This window comes from Rhamphochromis sp. 'chilingali' (genome assembly GCF_963969265.1).
Source record: "Rhamphochromis sp. 'chilingali' genome assembly, chromosome: 8".
Classification (NCBI taxonomy): domain Eukaryota; kingdom Metazoa; phylum Chordata; class Actinopteri; order Cichliformes; family Cichlidae; genus Rhamphochromis; species Rhamphochromis sp. 'chilingali'.
The window spans coordinates 11,191,754-11,211,947 of NC_137935.1; the positions used below are offsets into that span (position 1 = coordinate 11,191,754).

General features: G+C 41.4%; 1 protein-coding gene across 1 annotated transcript; it reads right to left on the reverse strand.

The window, feature by feature from the left end:
* Positions 1 to 1,337: 1,337 nt before the first annotated feature.
* On the reverse strand, positions 1,338 to 6,222 carry LOC308400740 (diablo IAP-binding mitochondrial protein-like). The gene is made up of 6 exons (XM_080888668.1): positions 6,138 to 6,222; positions 5,599 to 5,731; positions 5,373 to 5,495; positions 2,757 to 2,867; positions 2,510 to 2,606; positions 1,338 to 2,175 (listed from the first exon to the last, which is right to left on the reverse strand). Exons 1-6 carry the CDS (start codon positions 6,179 to 6,181, stop codon positions 1,970 to 1,972), a joined length of 714 nt encoding a protein of 237 aa, XP_080744794.1. The 5' UTR covers positions 6,182 to 6,222; the 3' UTR covers positions 1,338 to 1,969.
* Positions 6,223 to 20,194: the final 13,972 nt, after the last annotated feature.

Here is a 20,194-nt window from a genome sequence, read left to right on the forward strand (position 1 = left end):
CGGCGCTGCTGTGGAGAGAGTGAGCAGCTTCCGGTTCCTTGGCGTACACCTGGCTGAGGATCTTACGTGGTCAGTACACACAAACAAAACAGTGAAGAAGGCGCAGCAGCGCCTCTTCTTTCTCAGGAGACTGAAAAGATTCGGCATGAGCCCCCGCATCCTCAGGACCTTCTATCGCTGTGCCATTGAGAGCATCCTCACTGGATGCATCACCACCTGGTATGGCAACAGCACCGCCTACAACTGCAAAGCTCTCCAGCGAGTAGTGCGGTGCTCTGAACGGATAATTGGAGGTGAGCTTCCCTCCCTCCAAGACATCTACAGGAAGCGGTGCCTGAGGAAAGCGGGGAGGATCATCAAGGACTCCAGTCACCCCAGCCATAAACTGTTCAGACTGCTTCCATCAGGAAGGAGGTTCTGCAGCATCCGGTCCCGTACCAGCAGACTGAGAGACAGCTTTTTCCATCAGACTGCTGAACACGTCATAGACACCTCAGCTTCACTACTGGAACTTCAACATTATGCACTCCACACTGTATATAAATGCCACTTGTTTTGCACATATTCAACTCTGTATATTTTATATATTTTATTATTATTATTATTATTATTTTATTTTTTTACTATTTAATTTGTAAAAATGTGTATACACACACACACACACACACACACACACACACACACGTAGGAAAATATTTAGTATACGCATCCAGAAATGCATACACTATTATATATTGTACATATATTTATTAGTTTCAGGTTGGCCATTCTTGTATTTTGCTCGTTTGTGTTGTTGTGTTTGCACATCTCTGTTGCTTGTGGGGCTCGCACACAAGAATTTCACTCGCATGTGCTGTGCCAGTGTGCCTGCACATGTGATGTGACAATAAAAAGTGATTTGATTTGATTTGATTTGAAGCAGAGGGCAAAGATGTGTAGTGGAGTGGACTTAGATCGCCATCTGCTGGAATAAGCATAAATAAACTAAGACAAATTTCTCTGCTTCATCACATTTTTAACTTTCCTGGGAACAAAGACATTATATCCAATTATGAATAACTCTTGTTTTCCATGTTTTAAATTTTTCCTTAAAGCATCATAATTCATACATTTTTAATGTTTTTCCAGAGGTTGAGTCTTCACTTTTTTCCTGTTCAGTGGCGGTGTGGAAAGACTGCTGCTGTGGATGAAGTGACGACAGGAAAGCAAAGGAGGGGTTTTGAAACCTGCCTAAAAGCTCTATTGAACTCAATCAGGACATGGGTAATTAGCAGTGAAGGTAAAGCTGCTGAGTGAAAACAAGAGATACAAATAACAAGCAAGCTAACGCCGTTTTTAAAAGACTTCTTCAGAGGGACATACGGGTGGGAATCTGTAGACATTTCAACTGCAACAACAAAACAAAACATGCAAGAATTATTGTAATGCGCAAAGAAGGTGCTTGACAGTCAGTCATCTGGGCAAACTTACTGTGTTTACAAAGTGTCTTCTGGTCATTTTAGAAAACAGAACATTTTCACAATGACCACAGGGGATATTTTGTTTGCATAGTTGGCACTCGTGCATCTCATTTGAAACACTAACAATTGAGTTTGGCAACAATGTAAAGTGGACACACGGTCTCCTGTCCAATTTTAGCAGAAATTAAAAACGCATTTTCTGTGGATCAACACCATAACAACAACACGAAAAACAGTTTGCATTTTGTTTACACAGGATGTTTGTATTTATTGCAATAAATCTTGACATAATACAAATGATTTGTGTTCGTTCACTATTGGTAACCCAAAAAAAAAACCCCATTAAAGAAACACTCTTCCAAGAAGCTCTGAATTATAGATACCCTTTTGTTGATGTTGTTGATGTAAGCACATCAGTTTGACCAAACCAAATATATTACACATCATAAAAGAAGACAGTGTTAGAATAATGAGAAGTTATTGTTTTCTGATACTCGTGGCTGTTTGTTTCAGTCCTCTCTTAGATAAGCCTCAGGCACCTCTTCCTCCTCATTATTCTCTAAGGAGGCGGCATACTGTGCCATCCTTTGAACCTCCATTACTTTAGTCTCGGCTAACTTCTTATCTGCATCTAGTGAGAGTTTTCGTGCCTCCTCCACTTGCGCCTGGGCCAACTGAATGTTCGTCCTTGCAGTTACAGACGCATGCTCAGCCCCTGAAAAAAAACAAATGCAAACAGTGTTCAAAGACTCACACAACAACCCTATCCAGTTCAGACATTAGCTAAAGTCATTAGGCAGCCTTCCTTGTCCATCATCTCCATTCTGTTTAAATGCAAAAACCTGTCCGTCTGCAGAGTGACAGCAAATGATCCATACACCGATCAAGGTGCAACACTGTCAGCACCTGAATAGAAACCACCACAAATGGCAATGTAGAAAGCTTAAAAAAGATGAACCCTAGGAGAACTTGCCTCAACACTACAACCTGACTGTTGTACCACACAGGCCAAATAGCTCATGTTTTTTTTTTTTTTTAAAACAACACACCTGATGTGTATGCGGCCTCAGCTGCTGCTTCACAGAGCTTCATTGCACTGAACCAGGTTGACTCGAAATGCTTGCAGTCTTCCTGTCTGTCATTAACCTGTCAGGACAAAATCAGAATAAGACCCAAACAGATCTACAGCAACCTGTTTGTAAATCTGTGGTCACATTTACAAAGAATGACGAAAAAAAACAAAACGAGATGTTTTTCTTTAAATACTTCTAACCGAAGAGAGCAATGAAGACTGACCTTTGCACGCTGGCCAATGATCACCTGCCAGACTGAATCCTCCTCTGCTGGGGTCAGTTTTCCCAGTGAATCCAGATATCGTTTTTGTAGGGCAATGAGTGTGTGCACAGCCTGGAATAAGGACAAGGAGCTTATTAAAGAACAACTTAGTAGTACTTTGGAAACAGTAGGAACACTTCAGGGGTCACCACAGCAGAACATCTATCCCCACTTCACCTTATCCTTTACATTATCTTAAGTCACACCAACAATTTCCCTGTCTTTTTCTTCACTTCATCCCTAAACAGCTCCATGGTCACCATTTACTGTTGTCCATTTCTCCACTGCACATGTTCAAACAAATTAAACTTTATTTTAATGGTTTTAACTGCAAGATTAAACAGTTGCTAGATTTATGATGCAATCTGAGAGCATGAAAGTGTTGGAACAAAGTGATATTTGGAGGCATTTTCACATGCAGTTTAATGTGTTGCACTGAGCAGGATAAGCACTGCAGTCTGCAAACTCGTGATTTTATAAACCTTTATTTATCAAGCTAATAAGCAGATTTTTGAACAGGCATGATGTGTACTCACTGGGAATGGGAAACTCGATACTGGCCTTACATGATATTCTGTACACTGGTCTGAAACATGGTTCAAAATAGCCACATCATATGACCACAGCTAACTGATGTTTTGGTTCGTTTCATGCCATTTTTGACAAAGTGGCTTTTCTGGTGCTTCTATGTTTGATCAGCAGACTGCTGAACAAACCTGATGACACTAAATACCCAAAAAACATATGTCATTATGATCATCATCAGTGTCAGCAGCAACCACAGCAAAAGAATCAGCAAATAGTTTGTGGGAACTCTTTGACAGTGAAACCCAGCTATACCCACCGTGCAAGCATTGATGCCACTGCAGAGGTCAAAAAAATACTTCACTGATGTATTTGTTCCAGACATGACACATGATCCACAGGTCGTTTACTGACATTTATTTACAGGGACACTGTGTTGTTTTTATAATAAATAAAAACAAGTGTGCTGTGTGAACAATTTTTTCATGGGGATGTGACAAAAAAGAAACTAACTCCCCCAAAATGCTGAAAAACTAATTTTTGAAAGAACATTTTTTTTGTTACACATGACAAATTTAGACATTGTTACTTGTTTTTCTCTCACTGAACTGTACTAAGCAACTGAAACAGCCTCGGTTATGTTAACGAAAATAGTATTTGCTGAAACACACAGTTCATAACAGTCACAGCATGCTGTTTTTATACCAGTTTTTCTTGATATGTTTTGAGGATTTCGTGAACACATGTATTGATCGTAGTTACTGATAGTCTACTAATTCTTATTTAGAACTGTGCAACGCTTGATGATAGGTATAGCTGCCAGTGGGTGTCATCAGCAGTAATAATCTTTACAAGATGTTAGACTGAGGAGTCTGTGGACCAGGTGTTTATATACTGAATTATGTGATTGTCTGCTTTGCTGATGACAGAGTGATGATGTTACTGCTTTGAGCAAGGCATGATCGGGCTACTGTTTCCCACAGACAGGAAAGGCATTCTGTCAGAAAAAGAACAAGCAGCTACTTTGGCTACTGCCTTTTCACAGAGGCTCATTACAGCAAGTAGGCAGGTAGTGATTTGGCTGAATTTTACGCCAGATGTCCCTCCTCTCACAACCCCAAAGGGGAATTCCTCAAATGGAATTGAACCAGCATCCTTTAATCTGCTAAATCAAATGTGTTATACTAAGTACTACATTATGGAGCCACAAACTGAATTATGTTTAATTAATGCAAAATCAAGGGGCACACACAAGAAACCAAATAAATAAACATTAGCAAAAACACAATATAATGCCTCCAAACCCCTACGATCACAGTATAATCTTTAGGTGATGGGCCAGAACGTTCTGATCTATGGAGCCCACACCACCCTGCAGAACACAGGATCCAAAGGATCTGCTGCCAAGATTTGAGCATGGGCACAGAACGACCATGTCATAACAGGTGAAAACTGTTTGGGCAGGTACTACTCAACTTTGTGGCTGATCAGTATATACTTTAGTAGAAAAATGTAGTACTAGTTTTCACATAACCTGTTCAATGTTCTCCCATCAGGCAAAAGATACAAGAGTAATAGTAGCAGAATATCAGACTTCAGGAGTACTACCTACCCCCAAGCTTAAATACGCACTGAACCTTTTATTAATTCAGTTTATTTACATCCAGCTGTGATGATATAATCTGAACGTATTATGCACTGAAATTTATACTATTATCTTTATTATAATAACACAAAAAATTATAATAATTAAAAGTTATATATTAAGCTGTATATTAAATGATCCTCTTGCACTGTGGACTGTTGTTCCACTAAAGCCATTTTAAAGAAAACTGATCCAGTGGAGTTTTTTATGGGGTGATCTATAGCATGAACTTGTATTTTTATACCATGTTGTGCAGAGTTGTGTGTTGTTGGATGTTTCTTGCAGTATATGTGAGCCCATCGAGATAAATTCCCATCAACTGTGATGGTAAAAATGCTACAATAAACATGAACTTGGACTAGATTTTACTAATTGGACAGAAAGTTTCCCATAAGAGCCAGACTTACTTTGGCGTACTCTGTGATGGCATCTATTAGTGCTAGACTGGTCTGAGAGAGAAAAGTGCTTGAGCTGTCGGTCGCCAGAGAGGCTGCTCTTTTGATTAGGGAGTCATGAGAAAGGGGTTCAACCTGCAGCAAAGACACAGAACATAAACATGTAAAGTAGGTCAGGTAGCGGATATATACTGCTGTGAAGTTTGTAACAACTGCTGGGGCAGGGAGGCCGACTCACCTGTTTGAAAGGTACAGCACACAGCCCACCGCCCACAGCTAACGACGCTACACCTGTGTATAGAATATTTCTCCATTTTCCCAGTTTACTAACTGCAGGCTTTCTGCTGCTCAACAGGACACTACCGGAACTCCTGATAAAACAAAAACAAAAAAATACTTTCAGTTTCAGGCTGCGAATTCCAGTGAAATCCATGACGTTTTTACCAGTCGATCAGGTACCAAAGCTCAAAAAGCCCAACGAGGGAAAAACAAACAAACAAAAACCAAATAAAACATTAAAACAAAAGTGAAGCTGGTTTACAAATGAATGTAATTTTGAACATTTTTATTGAGTCACAAAAACAACGCTCATTTAAGCGTAGCTGAGTTATGACTTTAAGACTCATAACTTCCCGTTGCCATTGTTAACCGCGATATCAAACAAAAAAATCATTTTCCTACACTAAAGGATTTTCTTTTCAAAAGTCAGTTCAGCCTAGGATAAATCGACCTGATGACAAAATCAGTACGTATGTTTATTCAACCTTAATGCCTTACCTGACGAAACGGAGATACACTGCTCCCTTCCTAAGCGCGGCCATATTGATCGGCCGCAATTACAACACATCGAGCAAAGGGCTCCAACGGAAGCCGAGGAGGGACATACAATACAGGGTGCATTTCTATATCCATTTAACCTTTTCTAACGCTGTTCTTTTTAAATGACATCTAATAAAACGGAAAACATTTTCTATCAGTATAATGACTAGACTACTTACTGCTGTGAGAATACAAATCATTTCTGTACTCACTCATGCGAAATATGCCAGCAGGATCCAAACTACAAGGGTGCAACAAAGCACTGGGAGCATATTTATGCATTTTTAAAATTTATATCTTCATTATCTTACACTTTGCGTAACATTAGGCTGTTATTGCATTGGGGTTGCCACAGTATAAAAACTAATAATAAAAATGAAGATATGATGATGAAGATATGATGTTAGGATGTATGACTGTTGGATATGGAAATTCTTCAGTAAAATCAAAAAATACAAAGAGACTTGTTCTTCTAGGAGTTTAATATATACAATACTCATGACGTTTACTCTTGATATTACTCTTGACTTCCTTAGACGCAGGTATTCATGGAAATATCACATTCCTATGTGTCAAGTGCTCCAAATATCCAGTTCTGTATGATCAGGTCTGCTTAAACCCTGTCCCTGCCCTTTTATAGATTTTGATTTAAAGAAGAAAAGAAAAGAAAATATCTTTGTTCTATTGAAAGGCCTTTCTATTGAAAGACTGATTCTTTACACCCCCCCCCCCCCCCATGTTTAAACCCTGAAATAGTGTATTACAGCTTTCTGATTTCTGACTACATGGTATTAATGGCTGCTGCTAATACTGAAATTGGAGTGTTCACCCATGGTATTTCTGTGTAACTGTCAAAGCTTTCATATTAATTTCTACAAGGGCTGAATGTGCCTTGTGTTGGACAATCTTGTAATCTTCATCTAACAATGAAGTGAAAGCTCTGCAAAATACACACAAGGTCGCCCCCCTGTGGTTAAAGAGCTACATGCACTGTCTATCTATCTATCTATCTATCTATCTATCTATCGAAATCAAATAGACAGACAGGCAGACAAGTTGAAGGCCCTTAGAAAAAGACACCCAAACTAAAAGCAGAAAAAAAACCCAGAAGTGTTATCGTCTTTTTGGCACATTTCTGCACCTCATGCATGCATTTGAAATTTCTTCCTGTGTGTCTTTTTTTCTAAATATTCATGTGTGTTGCCCTGACATGCCCATGGCAAAGGGCATTTTAAACCTTATCGATTCTTTTAATTTGGTGCAATGTGTGACCGGTCCCACACATGAACGTGGACACACTGGATCTTGTTTTATCTCATGGTTTTTCTGTTTTTAACATAGAGATTTGTGATCCTGTGTTTTCTGACCATAGTAGTGTGATGTTTGTAGTTTCTCTTCCCTGTACCTCAGTTAAACCTCGTACTGCTGCTCAGCACTGTCACATTTTTAACTCCTCCACTGCTGAGCAGTTTTCATGAGTTTTTAACCAGAGCTATAAAATCCTGGAGTTTTTATGCACCCAGACTGAGGAACTGAGCTCTTGGTTTTATTCCACCTGCGGGACTGCTTTGGACACTGTGGCTCCATTAAAAACCAGGCTGCCTAAAACTAAATCTGAGCCCTGGCTGAACAACATGACCCGAGCTGTCAGATGCGAGTGCCGTGAGCTGAGCGCATATGGAGAAAGGACAAACTACAAGTGTCATTACAGATGCTAAAGGACTGTTGGAGTCAGTATCAAAAAAGTGTAAAAGGTACCAAAAGTAAGCACTTCTCTGACATTAATCTATCAAAATGTCACAACTCGCATGTTTTATTAACAGACCATTAACTCTGTTCTTAGTGCACCACATACTGACTGTATCGAGCCCTTGCCTGTAAAAATCTTTTTATACATTTTTATTGAGAAGGTCTCCTCCACCATGGTTGAAATCTCTCCTTCTGCTCATGACCCCACAGTCTCTGCTTCCTGCTCTGCTGTCTTTGACAGGTTTGAGCCGGTGACACTGACTATGCACACTAGCCTGGATAGATTTGAAAACTGTGTTTTTCGTCTGAAAACGCTCCGTGTCCACACATGCGTCCACATTGAAACGGCCCAAAATGCTTACATTCCAGTCATGCGTATGCGCATAAGAATTAAAGAATTTGAAGAAAAGCCATCTGGAGCATGTACAAACTGATATTAATCTTTTTAGGGCTGTCAAAATCGAGAACAATCAAAACAACTGCTGTAATGCCCTTCGCTATCTTTGTTTAATTGGTCACGTGACTGCATCACATGACTAAAATGCGTCATTGTTTTAGAAAGTTTGCGTTTTCGAGTGTCCACACTGTGATGGGACAGCTCCATTTTAAATGTATGCGTTTTCGAGAGCGTTTTCAAAATGCTGCATTTTTCCTTGAGGAAAACGCCGTCTCAGTGTGGACGGGAGACCAAAACAGAGAGAAAACGATGCGTTAGTGTGGACATGGCCTCTGTTCTCTTTAAAGGAGAGTCATTTGAAGCCTGCGGGGTCTCCAGATGATGCTGTCCCTCCCCGACTCTTAAAAGAGGTGTTACCAACAGTTGGTTCTTGAGCTGGTAAACCACAGTATGTTGTCAGGTGTAGTCCCTAATGATTTTAAACATGCTGTTGTCAAACCCCTGACTAAAAAACCTGCTCTTGATTCTAGGTTCTTGCAAATTACAGGCCTATCTCCAAACTATCTTTTCTAGAAAATTCTTGAAAAGATAGTTCACAGCCAATTAATGACCTTTCTGGAAAAGCAAAATGTTTTAGAGGTTTTCCAATCTGGTTTTAAATCCTTACATATCACTGAATCAGCCCTTTTAAAAGTTTTTAATGATTTTTTTTTAGCTACTGACGCTAGCCACTGTGTTGTTCTTGTGCTTTTAGGTTTGACAGCTGCGTTTGATACACTGGATCATGCCATTTTACTCTCTAGTTTGGAACAGTAGGAACAGCATTAGGGGCACAGCACTGGAGTGGTTCAGGTCCTAAACTTTTTGTGTCAGTCTCTGTGACCATGTGTCGTCCCCCGCTCCTCTCTTTTGTGGTGTCCCACAGGGCTCAGTTCTAGGCACCCTCCTCTTTTCTTTGTATCTGCTCCCTCTTAGTTTTATACTGAGAAAACACGGCATTGCATTTCACATTTATGCTGATGACTGTCAGCTCTATGTCCCTCTAAAGAAAAAAGGCACTTATTCCATAAAGCCATTACTTCAGTGACTTGATGACATTCAGGCTTGGATGTCTCTTATCTTTTTAAAATTCATTGACAAAATGACTCAGGTGATGGTTTTTGGTAGTCCCACTGAGACCCCCAATGTGTATTTAGATTCCTTGGCCCAATATAATAAGCCAACTGTCACAAACCTGGGGGTCAAAGTGGATTCTGAAGCTTCACATTCAGATTAAGGCAATCGTAAAATCAATTGTTAGCACTCGGCTGGATTACTATGATGCACTTTATATAAGGGTCAGTGCGTCATACATTGCTTATCTACAGAGGGTGCAAAATGCTGCGGCCCGTCTTTTAACTGGCACTCGAACGTTTGAGCACATTTCCCCAGTGAAGCTTCACTTCACTAGCTGCCCATTCCTTTTAGGATTCATTTTAAAATTCTTTGCTTTTAAAGCCCTCCATGGCCTAACCCCATCTTATCTCTCTGACCTGCTACAGCCTTATACACCCACCTGCTCTCTCAGGTCAGCTGTTTCCTGAATGTACCCAGGACTGAGCGTAAACTTAGAAGAGATCGTGCTTTTACTGTAGCAGCTCCAAAACTGTGGAATTATCTGCCTTTATAGATTAGACAGGCCTCTTCTCTGCCTGTGTTTAAATCACTTCTGAAAACCCATCTCTTCACCATGACCTTTGACACCATGTGAGATGTTGTTGTTGTTGTTTTTTTTTAATTGGTTGTAGTGAGCTGATGATGCTGATTTTAGTGAGATGCTGGCCTTTGACACCTTGTGAGATGTTGTTTTTTAGTTTATTTTTTATTAGTTTATTCTATGTTGTTTTATGTTGTTTTTTTTAAATATAGGGCTGTTTCAAATGTAATTTTATGTATTTGTGTTTTATTTTTTGGCTGTTCTTAACTTACTTACTGTACGTGCTGTGCTGGCTATTTTAAAGTGCTTTATAAATAAAGTTGGATTGGATTGTCTTTTTTTTAATAGAAAGCAGAATTATTTTTATTTTTAATTGTAGATTGTGTAAATAACAAAGTGAGTGTTGTGCAAAGCCATGCTCTTAGATGGCTCTTGCAAATTTCACTGTTCCAACATACTGAAGAATTACAAGAATGCTTTGACCAGCCACCTATCCCAAATGGTGATATGACCATTTAAAGTTTTGCCAAAATCCAGTTTCTGAATTTTTCTTAAGTGACTTTTCAGAAATCAGGTAAACTCAGGTTATGAATGATTGTTCTTCTGCACAGAGATGTTAAATTAGCGGATTTTTCTTATTGAAACTATGACATATCACACTATAATGCTACGATGCTGAAAGCTAGATTAAAAAAGTTATGGTGAACAAAAAGAAAAAAATTCTTTGATTATAGCTCTTGGGGTGGGTATAAAAAATGTTTGACTGCATTTTTAAATACCACTTATTTACTTTTCTGCACTGGAAGTTTAATGTAACTAACTTTTGTACTTCACAAATGATCAGGGTCCACGAATGCAAATTAAACAAATTAAAAGGTCATATGAAGATAGCAAGGTGTGAAAGATATTGCACACCTACATTTTGCAATAGATCCTGTCATATAAGCATTATTTCTCCACACCTTCAAACTCATTTAGCAGTCAGGAATATATCTTAACATTAATATAAGTAATTTCAATTTAAGTTTTGTTGATTATTTTTCCCCAGTAACTTTAACCTTCTGTTGTTTACCTGCTATTGCATGTGTTGTCATTAACCGCCAGTCAACAGAGCAGTCTTTAAATAATTAATGATCCCGTTAATGATCACTTTTAATTAGTTTCAGTGGAGGTTATTATTATTACACAAAGGGATAAAGTCAACTGGCTAATTATCATCATTATGACTGGATTAAAGAAAACATCAACTGATGACAAACAACCTGGAACTCCCCCATGACATCAAACTGATGAGTAGGTCAAACTTTGAGCAGTAATTTGGCAATGTTTTAAAACCAAGCAAAGTTTCATTTTCCTGACATACGTCTAATTTTCCTGACATGGATATGATTCCAACACTGAAATGTCATAAAAAAAAAAAAGAATCTGCTGTTTCATATTTAAACTGTTTCATGTATGAATTTTGAAATCATGAAACAAGATTTCTGTCAAGATTTGTGATTGTGATTTCTGAGAGTTTTTATTTTTCTTTAGAGAAGAAAAATAAAAACAAACAAACAGTGTAATTGAAATGTTACCAACTCATTTTTCATGGTGTTTGCAAACATGTTTACTCACCTGGACACTTTGACTTTGAAAAAAAGTTATGTATTCAACAAACCAATAACAGAAAATGACTATAATATATATATATTTTTATACTGTTATGTTTTTTCCTCATATTTTAACATTTTTAATACTTTTCAAAGCAATGCAAAAATGTTGACCCTGACCCTGACCAACAAGCTGTGGACTTTTAAACGTTTTCTACAAAAGTACTACTGCCACTCAAAATAATGCAGTTCAGTCTGACTTAAAGGAAATTTGACAAAACATCCAGGTTAAAAAATACAAAGTAACACATTTGCATCAATTAACAGAAACTATTTCAGGGACATACCTGGAACACTTCACCGAGGAGGCCTCCTAGTCAAATGCCAGCCACCCTTTGGAGGAAGCTCATTTCCGCTTCTTGCATCTGCAATCTCGTTCTTTTAGTCACTACCCAAATGGGAGAATAAAGGATGTAGACCAACTTTTAAATTGAGAGCTTTGCTCGCATCGAGGCTCAAGAGTTGGGAGTTCGCCTTGTAATCGGAAGGTTGCCGGTTCAAGCCCTGGCTCCGACAGTCTCAGTCATTGTGTCCTTGGGCAAGACACTTCACCCGTTGCCTACTGGTGGTGGTCAGAGGGCCTGGTGGCGCCAGTGTCCGGCAGCCTTGCCTCTGTCAGTGCGCCCCAGGGTGGCTGTGGCTACAATGTAGCTTGCCATCAGCAGTGTGTGAATGGGTGGATGACTGAATGTAGTGTAAAGTGCTTTGGAGTCCTTAGGGACTAAGTAAAGCGCTATACAAATACAGGCCATTTACCATTTTACACTCAGCTGTCTCTTCACCAAGAGGGACTGGTACAGCGTCTGGATCACTGCAGCTGCAGCACCAATTCATCTGTCTATCTCCAGTAGGGTGTACATTTTAGGACATCCTCAGGTCTCAGGAAAAAAAGCTGTCAGGTCTCAGGTGTCAATTGTCAGGTCTCATGTGTCAGTTGTCAGGTATCATGTGTCATGTCTCAGGTGTCAGGTCTCAAAAGTCAGGTCTCAGGTGTCAGAACACAAGCTATCAGAGAGAGAGAAGCGTCCTTCAGGTGCTGCTGTTGTGAGGTCCCAGCCAATGACTGTAGAAAACATGGACGACACTACAGCACTTCATCCCATTGTACAAGTTGCAAGAACTTCGCTGCAAAGGAGGTGAATCTTTGTCCAGGTCGAGATTTTTCAAGTCTTTTGCATGATCTGTTGATGGGAAAGCCTGCATGACAGTTAGGCAATTGGATGCTATTTTATGAAGTCTCAAGTTGGAGATGGCAAGCATGCCTTGGGCTGCCTTGAGAAGACTGATAGCTGCTGTTGCAGATGGCAGTGACTTGAGTGCATCATCAACGTAGAAGTTCCTGTGTATGAACTCCTTTGCCCCCTCCCCAAACTCGCCCTCTCCATGTAAAGCTGCTCTCCGAAGCCCATAAGTAGCCACAGCTGGAGAGGGGCGGTTGCCAAACACATGGACTCTCATACGATATTCCACAACTTCCTTCGTGATGTCATTGTCTTTAAACCACAGAAATCTGAGGAAGTTCCTGTGGTCTTCCCTGACAACAAAGCTGTGAAACATCTGCTCAATATCTGCTGTGATGGCTACCTGTTCATGCCTAAACCGCATTAGGACTCCCAGCAGAGTGTTATTTAAGTCTGGCCCTGTCAACAGCACATCGTTCAAGGAGATGCCAAGATAAGGAGCGCTTGAATCAAACACAACTCGGATATGGCCAGGCTTGCGTGGATGATAGATGCCAAAACTGGGAAGGTACCAGCATTCATCTCCATCGTTGAGTGCTGGAGCTGGTTCAGCATGATCTCGATCAAAGATATTCTGCATGAAAGCCAGAAAATGTCTCCTCATCTCAGGTTTCCTTTCTAGAGTTTTGCAGAGACTGGTGAAACGAGTCAGAGCTTGTCCTCTGTTGTTAGGCAGCCGTGGTCTTGGCATGCGAAAGGGAAGGGGAGCTACCCAACTGTTAGCATCATCTATGAACATCTCATTATTCATCAACTGAATGAACCGTTTGTCCTCAATAGATGGGGCAACTTCATTGTCATTCTCTGTTCTTTCGAAGATTTTGTTGCCAAGTAAATGATCATCAGAGTTCTGAAACAGGCTGTCCAGAGGATGAAAGTGTGACAGGGTTTGAGAGTTGAGAGGTCTTATGCCTGTCCTTGTTGTAAGCTTCTCTTTCACAACTAGGTGGTTGGGACATGGACTGAAATGAGAGTGACGCCCATTCTCCAGAACGTTAGTCCGGTAGACATTAACTGCTTTCGGCTTGTGAGCTGCACCCAAACAGACGTCTCCAACTACGACCCAGCCAAGGTCCAGTCTTTGGGCATAGGGTGCATTATTGGGCCCGTTGCGTTGGTCTCTCACTTTATGGACTTGTAACACATCCCGACCCAGCAGAAGGAGAATTTGCGCATTTGGATCAAGTTCAGGGATGAGATGAGTGATAGACTTTAGGTGTGGGTGGTGTTTGACTACATCAGGAGTAGGTATCTCCGATCTATCATCTGGGATATGGCTACACTCAATAAGTGTGGGAAGAGGAATGCTGAGACGTCCATCCAATGGCTGAGCAACAAATCCAACTCCTCTTCGGCCAGATAACTCAGTGACTCCCGCACATGTGCGCAGCGTGTAGGGAGAATCGCTACCCTTGAGGCCAAACAGGTCGAAGAATTTGGACCGAGCAAGAGACCCATTGCTCTGGTCATCAAGTACGGCATAGACTTTTATAGATCTTTCTGGTTGTCCTCTAGGATGCACTTTTATGAGACAGATTTTAGAGCAAGAGCGGGAGTTATTGGCAATTCCACACACTTCTGTGCATTTGGAGATTATGTCAGGAGAAGCCGCTTCATCTTCCTCCCCGCCATGCTCATCCTCAGGGTCTTTGACAGCCCATGGAGCTGGTCCTGGATGAAGTGCTGTGACGTGCTTGTCACTGTTACACTCTTTACAGTGAATAATTGTTTTGCAGTCTTTAGCAACGTGTTCAGTTGAGGAGCAGCATCTGAAACAAACTCCACTATCTCGCAGGAACGTTTTGCGTTCATCCAGTGTCTTAGCTCGGAAGCCCCTACACCGCTTGAGAGGGTGGGGTTTTTTGTGAATCGGACACTGTCTGTCCACATCCAACTTACTGCTAGCTGACTCTGTGGGCTTGATGGCAGATGTTGATGTAATCTCTGTTTTGCTGGATGAGATGTAGTTCCTGGAATGCGTGTACCTTTTAGGTGAGTTTTCTGGTTTCACTGTCGTCATCCCAAATGAGCTAAATGCAAAACTTGGATCATTACGAGTGCGGGCTTCTTTGCAGACAAAGTCAGTGAAGAATGAGAATGGTGGAAACTGGCCTTGGTTTTGCAGCTTGTACGCACTGCCTTGTGTCATCCATTTTTCTTGAAGGCCATACGGCAGTTTCTCCACTATTGGGTTAATGCCGCGAGAGGTATCCAGATAGGCGAGCCCAGGCAAACAACCTTCTAACTTTGCTGACCCCAACTCCCTTAACAAGTCACCAAGCTCTCTCAGGTTGAGAAGGTCTCTGTTGCTGATCTTAGGAAATCTCTCCAGTTTGTCCAGCAGAGCTTTCTCAATTATTTCAGGAGACCCGTAGTTCTCTTCAAGTCGCATCCACGCCATCCTGAGCCCTGCAGCGGGGTCATTGACATGAACAGCTCTGATTCTCCAGACTTGCTCAGATGATTGAGGACCTAACCATCTAGTGAGAAGGTCGAGCTCTTCATTGCAGGTGAGTTTTAGCCCTTCAATGATGTTCATGAAGGTAGACTTCCAGCCCCAATAATTCTCTGGACGATCATCAAACTTTGTCATCCCGGATGTCACAAGTTCCCGGCGAGCCATGTATACAGCAAAGTCATTAATGCCGGTATGGTTCAGAGCAGAGGGCTGCGCTGCTTGCATTCTAAGAGGATGTGTGTGTGGTTGAGGTTCCTGCAGGGGGGTGACACTACATGGATAAATCCCAGGGTAATTCTGAGCAGATGGATGCTTCATACCAATTTCTTCAAAGGTAGTATGGCTCTTGACACGAGCTGGAGTGGAGCTCAGTCCATCAATGGCTGTACGAATGGGATTCAGTTCGTTGTCCTGGAGTGGTGGAGCATGAGAGAAATCGCGTGGCCGACTGGAGGTGATATGGGACTCAAGGCCGGGCAACGACAGCTGACTAGAGTGCATTCTTGAGTGACACTCAACATAATCATTTGTTCTTTTTTCTGTGGAGTCAGGGGGAATTCCTATGATGTCCGCTGCCCTGAGATCTTGTTTAGAGCCGAGTTCTGCTACGGCTGATTCCAAAACCTCTGCCTCAGCTAAAGCCGCTGCATCTTCTTTCTCTTGCTTCAGTGTGGCCAGAGCAGCCTCCATGCGTGCCTCTTCTACTCTCAACTGGGCTTTTTCCACCATGAGTTCAGTTTCTTTTTTGACAAAGGTGGAGCGAGCACGCACTGCTTCAGCTCTTGCGCGTGCTTTAGCAGCTGCTAGGCTTGCTGAAGACTTGCAGGAGCTGTTAGAAGAACTAGCAACAGATCTGGTCACATATGATTTCACAGATGTTCCTGGAGATCTAGTCTTCTGTTGATCTTCTGTATCTGGCTTATTGTCCATGATGACTATTCGGCATGCAAGGTAAAACTAAACGAGGCAGGAAGACTAATGAGCGTTAGCGGTCTCTGCTATCCAGACTTACTGTATTATCCCAGGTGTGATGCTGTTTTTTCACTATTCTGTCCCCTGCGTGCGTGGTTCTGGTACACGAAGTGACAGATAGCTAAACATATGCCGTAAGCACTGAAAGCGTTGAATGATGAGTCAGGCGTGAAAGTAAAGTTGAGGGCTGTTTACTTGTTTGTCTTCATCAACGTACAACTTACAGTGATTTCCCAGAACTTGTGAAACTACAAAAAATACAAAAAGAAATATGCTCAATAAAGAATTATGCATTTGCTTCACATGGCGAACAGATCTAGGCATTTATATATACATCTCTCCAAATATGCATAAAATCAATAAAATATACAACACTCACTACTTATAAAGATGAAATACAATTCAAACTTACAAACAAAGCTTCTCCATGGCATAACACAGGTGGATGCTTAAGGATTAAACAGGGAGACTTCTGGTACGCCTCATTGTGCAAATCCCAATACTAAAATGGCTTCCTGCATTACCCCACTCATGTGACTCTAAACATCCAATAGGAAACTCTTCCTGTATCACCCCACTCATGTGACTCTAAACATCCAATAGGAATACAAGCCAAACCACATAAAAATTCACTTGACCGCAGTCTCCAAGCTAACCACTAGGAGATGCTAAAATTCTCAATGTGCACATAACATTACAGAACCTGTGCAGGTCTGAGATCAGCAGCTTTCTGAAACACTAAACTAAGGTACTGTTAATGCTGATATTTAGTGACACAGTTACATGGGTGATTAATCCTTTGACTTTTTGTCTTTAAATGTATCAATGAAAACAGCTGCAGCTTTCACTGACAGCACATGTGGTACTTGAACCTTTGTACTGTTTTCATCTGTTTTTGCAGTTAACATGTTGGATGATCTGTCTGCTGTCACTGGATGGTGCTGAGTAGTGATGTGACGTTCTGTATAGAGGCTTCAAAGCTTGTGTCGAGTAATTGAGAGGGCATTTCCGCGATGCGCGTAACGAGGCTTGCTTCATTTATGGGAGGAGCTGAAAATGATGACATCCGAAGCCTCGCTGCCTGGCTGTACCACATCACTGGTTCAGGAAGCTATGACAGCGATATAAACCCCTCAGACTTCATTCAAAATGTGGGTGTTTGATGGAGAGTTGCGGTTAGTGAGAGTTTGGAGACAGTTTGGAGAGAGTTTGGAGGTTTAGGAGAGAAAGTCAGGAGAGAATGGAGCCAGCTAAGAAGAGGAGGATGTCCTCCCCTGTGTGGGAACATTTTGATCTTATTCCTCCCAACAAGGTATGTAAATTTCTACAGAAGATGTATTTTCATAATACTGATGGTGCAATACAATTTCTGTTAAGCTGTCTTTACTTTTGTACAAGGTGAAGTGTTTGCTATGTGCCAGAGAGCTGAGATATAACAACAACACCTCATCCATGCTTAGGCACTACAGAGCTTTGCATGAGAATAAGGTGAACACCAATTGTGGAGCAAGACCAGGTGAGCCATCAAATGCCATGATAATATAGCATGCCGTAATGTTACTAAACTATATAACAATATTATACAACTGTAATAAGTTAAGTGTGTGATATTTTTTATTTGTGCTCAAATAGATGAAGACCTGGTTAGCATGGTGATTGAGTACTCCCAGCCATTTAGCATTGTGGAGGACAAAGGATTTAAAAGATTTGTTAAATCATTAAATCCTAGCTATGTTCTCCCCACTAAAAAGGTCATAACAGCAGTGAAAATTTAGTTTTTACAGAATAAAATGTGAACAGGCAGGACTGAGGCTCAAAGCCTAGCTACACGCTGCTTCACAGCCATGTCGTACTTTTAAACAACATGTTTTTTCTTTCCTTTAGGCCCTGAAAGTCATGGTGGAGGCCAGGTACCAGGAGATGAAGGAAAGCTAAGGCCAGCATTGAGAAGGCAGCAGCTGTGAGTCTGACATCAGATATGTGGACCTCCATCAACACAGAGGCCTATCTTGCAGTCACCTGCCATTTTGCTGATGAGTCCAGCACATTGTTTTAGGAGTGCAATATTTTCCTAATGCACCCACTGCAGAAAATATTGCACAAGTGAAAGGCTCACTCATGACAGAATGGGCTATTACTGACAAAGTCACATGCCTAGTAACAGATGGAGCTGCCAATATGGAGGCTTGTGCAAGGGAGCTATAACCCAAACATGCCATATGCATAGCTCACACCCTGAACTTGAAGTGGTGAAGAAGGCCCTTGACCAGACCCCTGAGGTCTCTGACATCCGCGCCAAGTCCAGGAAGATCGTGGGATATTTCAGGAGCAGTACCACTGCAAAGGTAAGTTCTTAAGTGGCTTAATTACAGTTTCTTAAATGCTACTTAAGTGTATAGTTCTGCTCCCTTGACAATCTAATGTATGCTTCTTTAATTGTATTTTGTAAGGAGAGGCTTTCAGTGGTGCAGGAACAACTAAGGAAGCCTCAACTCAGGTGGGATGTCTGTTGTGAGACATCCCACCTGTTTCATCTGAGGAATTTGGTATAATTTCAGAGTGTCTGATTGTCCTAGCACCATTTAACGATATAACCACTGAGCTCTCTCAGGAAAAAAGGGTGTCTGGGTCAAAGGTCATACCTTTGCTCACTATGCTGGATCATTGCCTCAATGAACAAATGGAAAAATCACCATCCATTGGGTCTCCTCTGGCTCAGAAGCTGAGGATGCTATTGAGAGAGAAGCTGGATAAAATACAAACCATGTGTAAGGGGCTACTAGCCCCGCTATATAGGGGCGAAGAGGCGCACAGGTTGCCCTGAACGACTAGTGGGTGGTGGGATCTGAGTCTGTGACCCCCCCCCCCCAGTACAGTTGACCCTGATACTTACTTCTGTAAGAATGGTTTTAGCTGTCTGGCTGATACGGGCACAGAAGAGGGGCTCCAGGATTCAATCTTGAGAAACGATGCCTGCCTGGAGTATACTATACTATCAGACACAAACACAGCCTAGCCTACCTTTCCTCTGATTTTCTGTACCCCAACCAGATAGCTTGGGTGCCCCTACTCCAAGGCAACTTGGGTTAGACAAAAACATGAAACTGTCTCTTCTAAGCAATGTTAAACTTTAATTTGCTCAGATGGCCCTTTGAACTTTACCATCCATCAGTTATGATGGGCCCTGAAATCATGGATGGCAAGAAACAAAAATGCAAAAGAAATAAAAAGAAATCAGGTTCAACGAATGAAACAGGCAAATGTGATCCCACTGTTGTAAAACCCTAGGTTTACACTAGCCACAGACGGGGATCCAAAAAAAAAAAAAAAAAAAAAAAAAATCACGATACAAATAAAATAATGAAACAAAGAATTTCTCTTCTCCAGAATTATTAACACTGTATCACAAACATGACACAATTTACAATGTTCACAGGGTAATAGTCCCAGTTCCTACGAGTCAGTCCCAACAAAATGTCCTTTGAACATGCAACCATATACAGTCTTTTTTGAGGTGTAACTGTAGTGAACAGGAGCTGACTGCAGGGTCCCAGTCCATTAAGCTGACCAAAGTTACAGCAGTGGGAGTGAGCAGTCCAGTCTCAGGTTCACGAAAGCAAGGAAAATAGAAACCATACCTTTGTCTCTTGGCGACAGTGCGTGGGAAAAGCACTGGGCTACCAAAGGGCTACACTTTCACATACAGCGTAACCAAGGACGTCGTCTGGATGGCAGGGTAACCTATTCCTCGGGGACCCACTTTGTCCTTGATGTCGGGTCCGTAGAATACATCCAACCTCAGGCTAGCAACGGGCAACATTAAGTGTTGTGACTAAACAATATTTCAAAT

Coding starts and splice junctions, on each gene's coding strand:
- LOC308400740 (XM_080888668.1), bottom strand. CDS start 6,181: ATGGCCGCGCTTAGGAAGGGAGCAGTGTATCTCCGTTTCGTCAG. Junction 2,868..5,372: donor CCATCACAGAGTACGCCAAA/GTAAGTCTGGCT, acceptor TCCTTATTCCAG/GCTGTGCACACACTCATTGC. Junction 2,607..2,756: donor TCATTGGCCAGCGTGCAAAG/GTCAGTCTTCAT, acceptor TTGTCCTGACAG/GTTAATGACAGACAGGAAGA.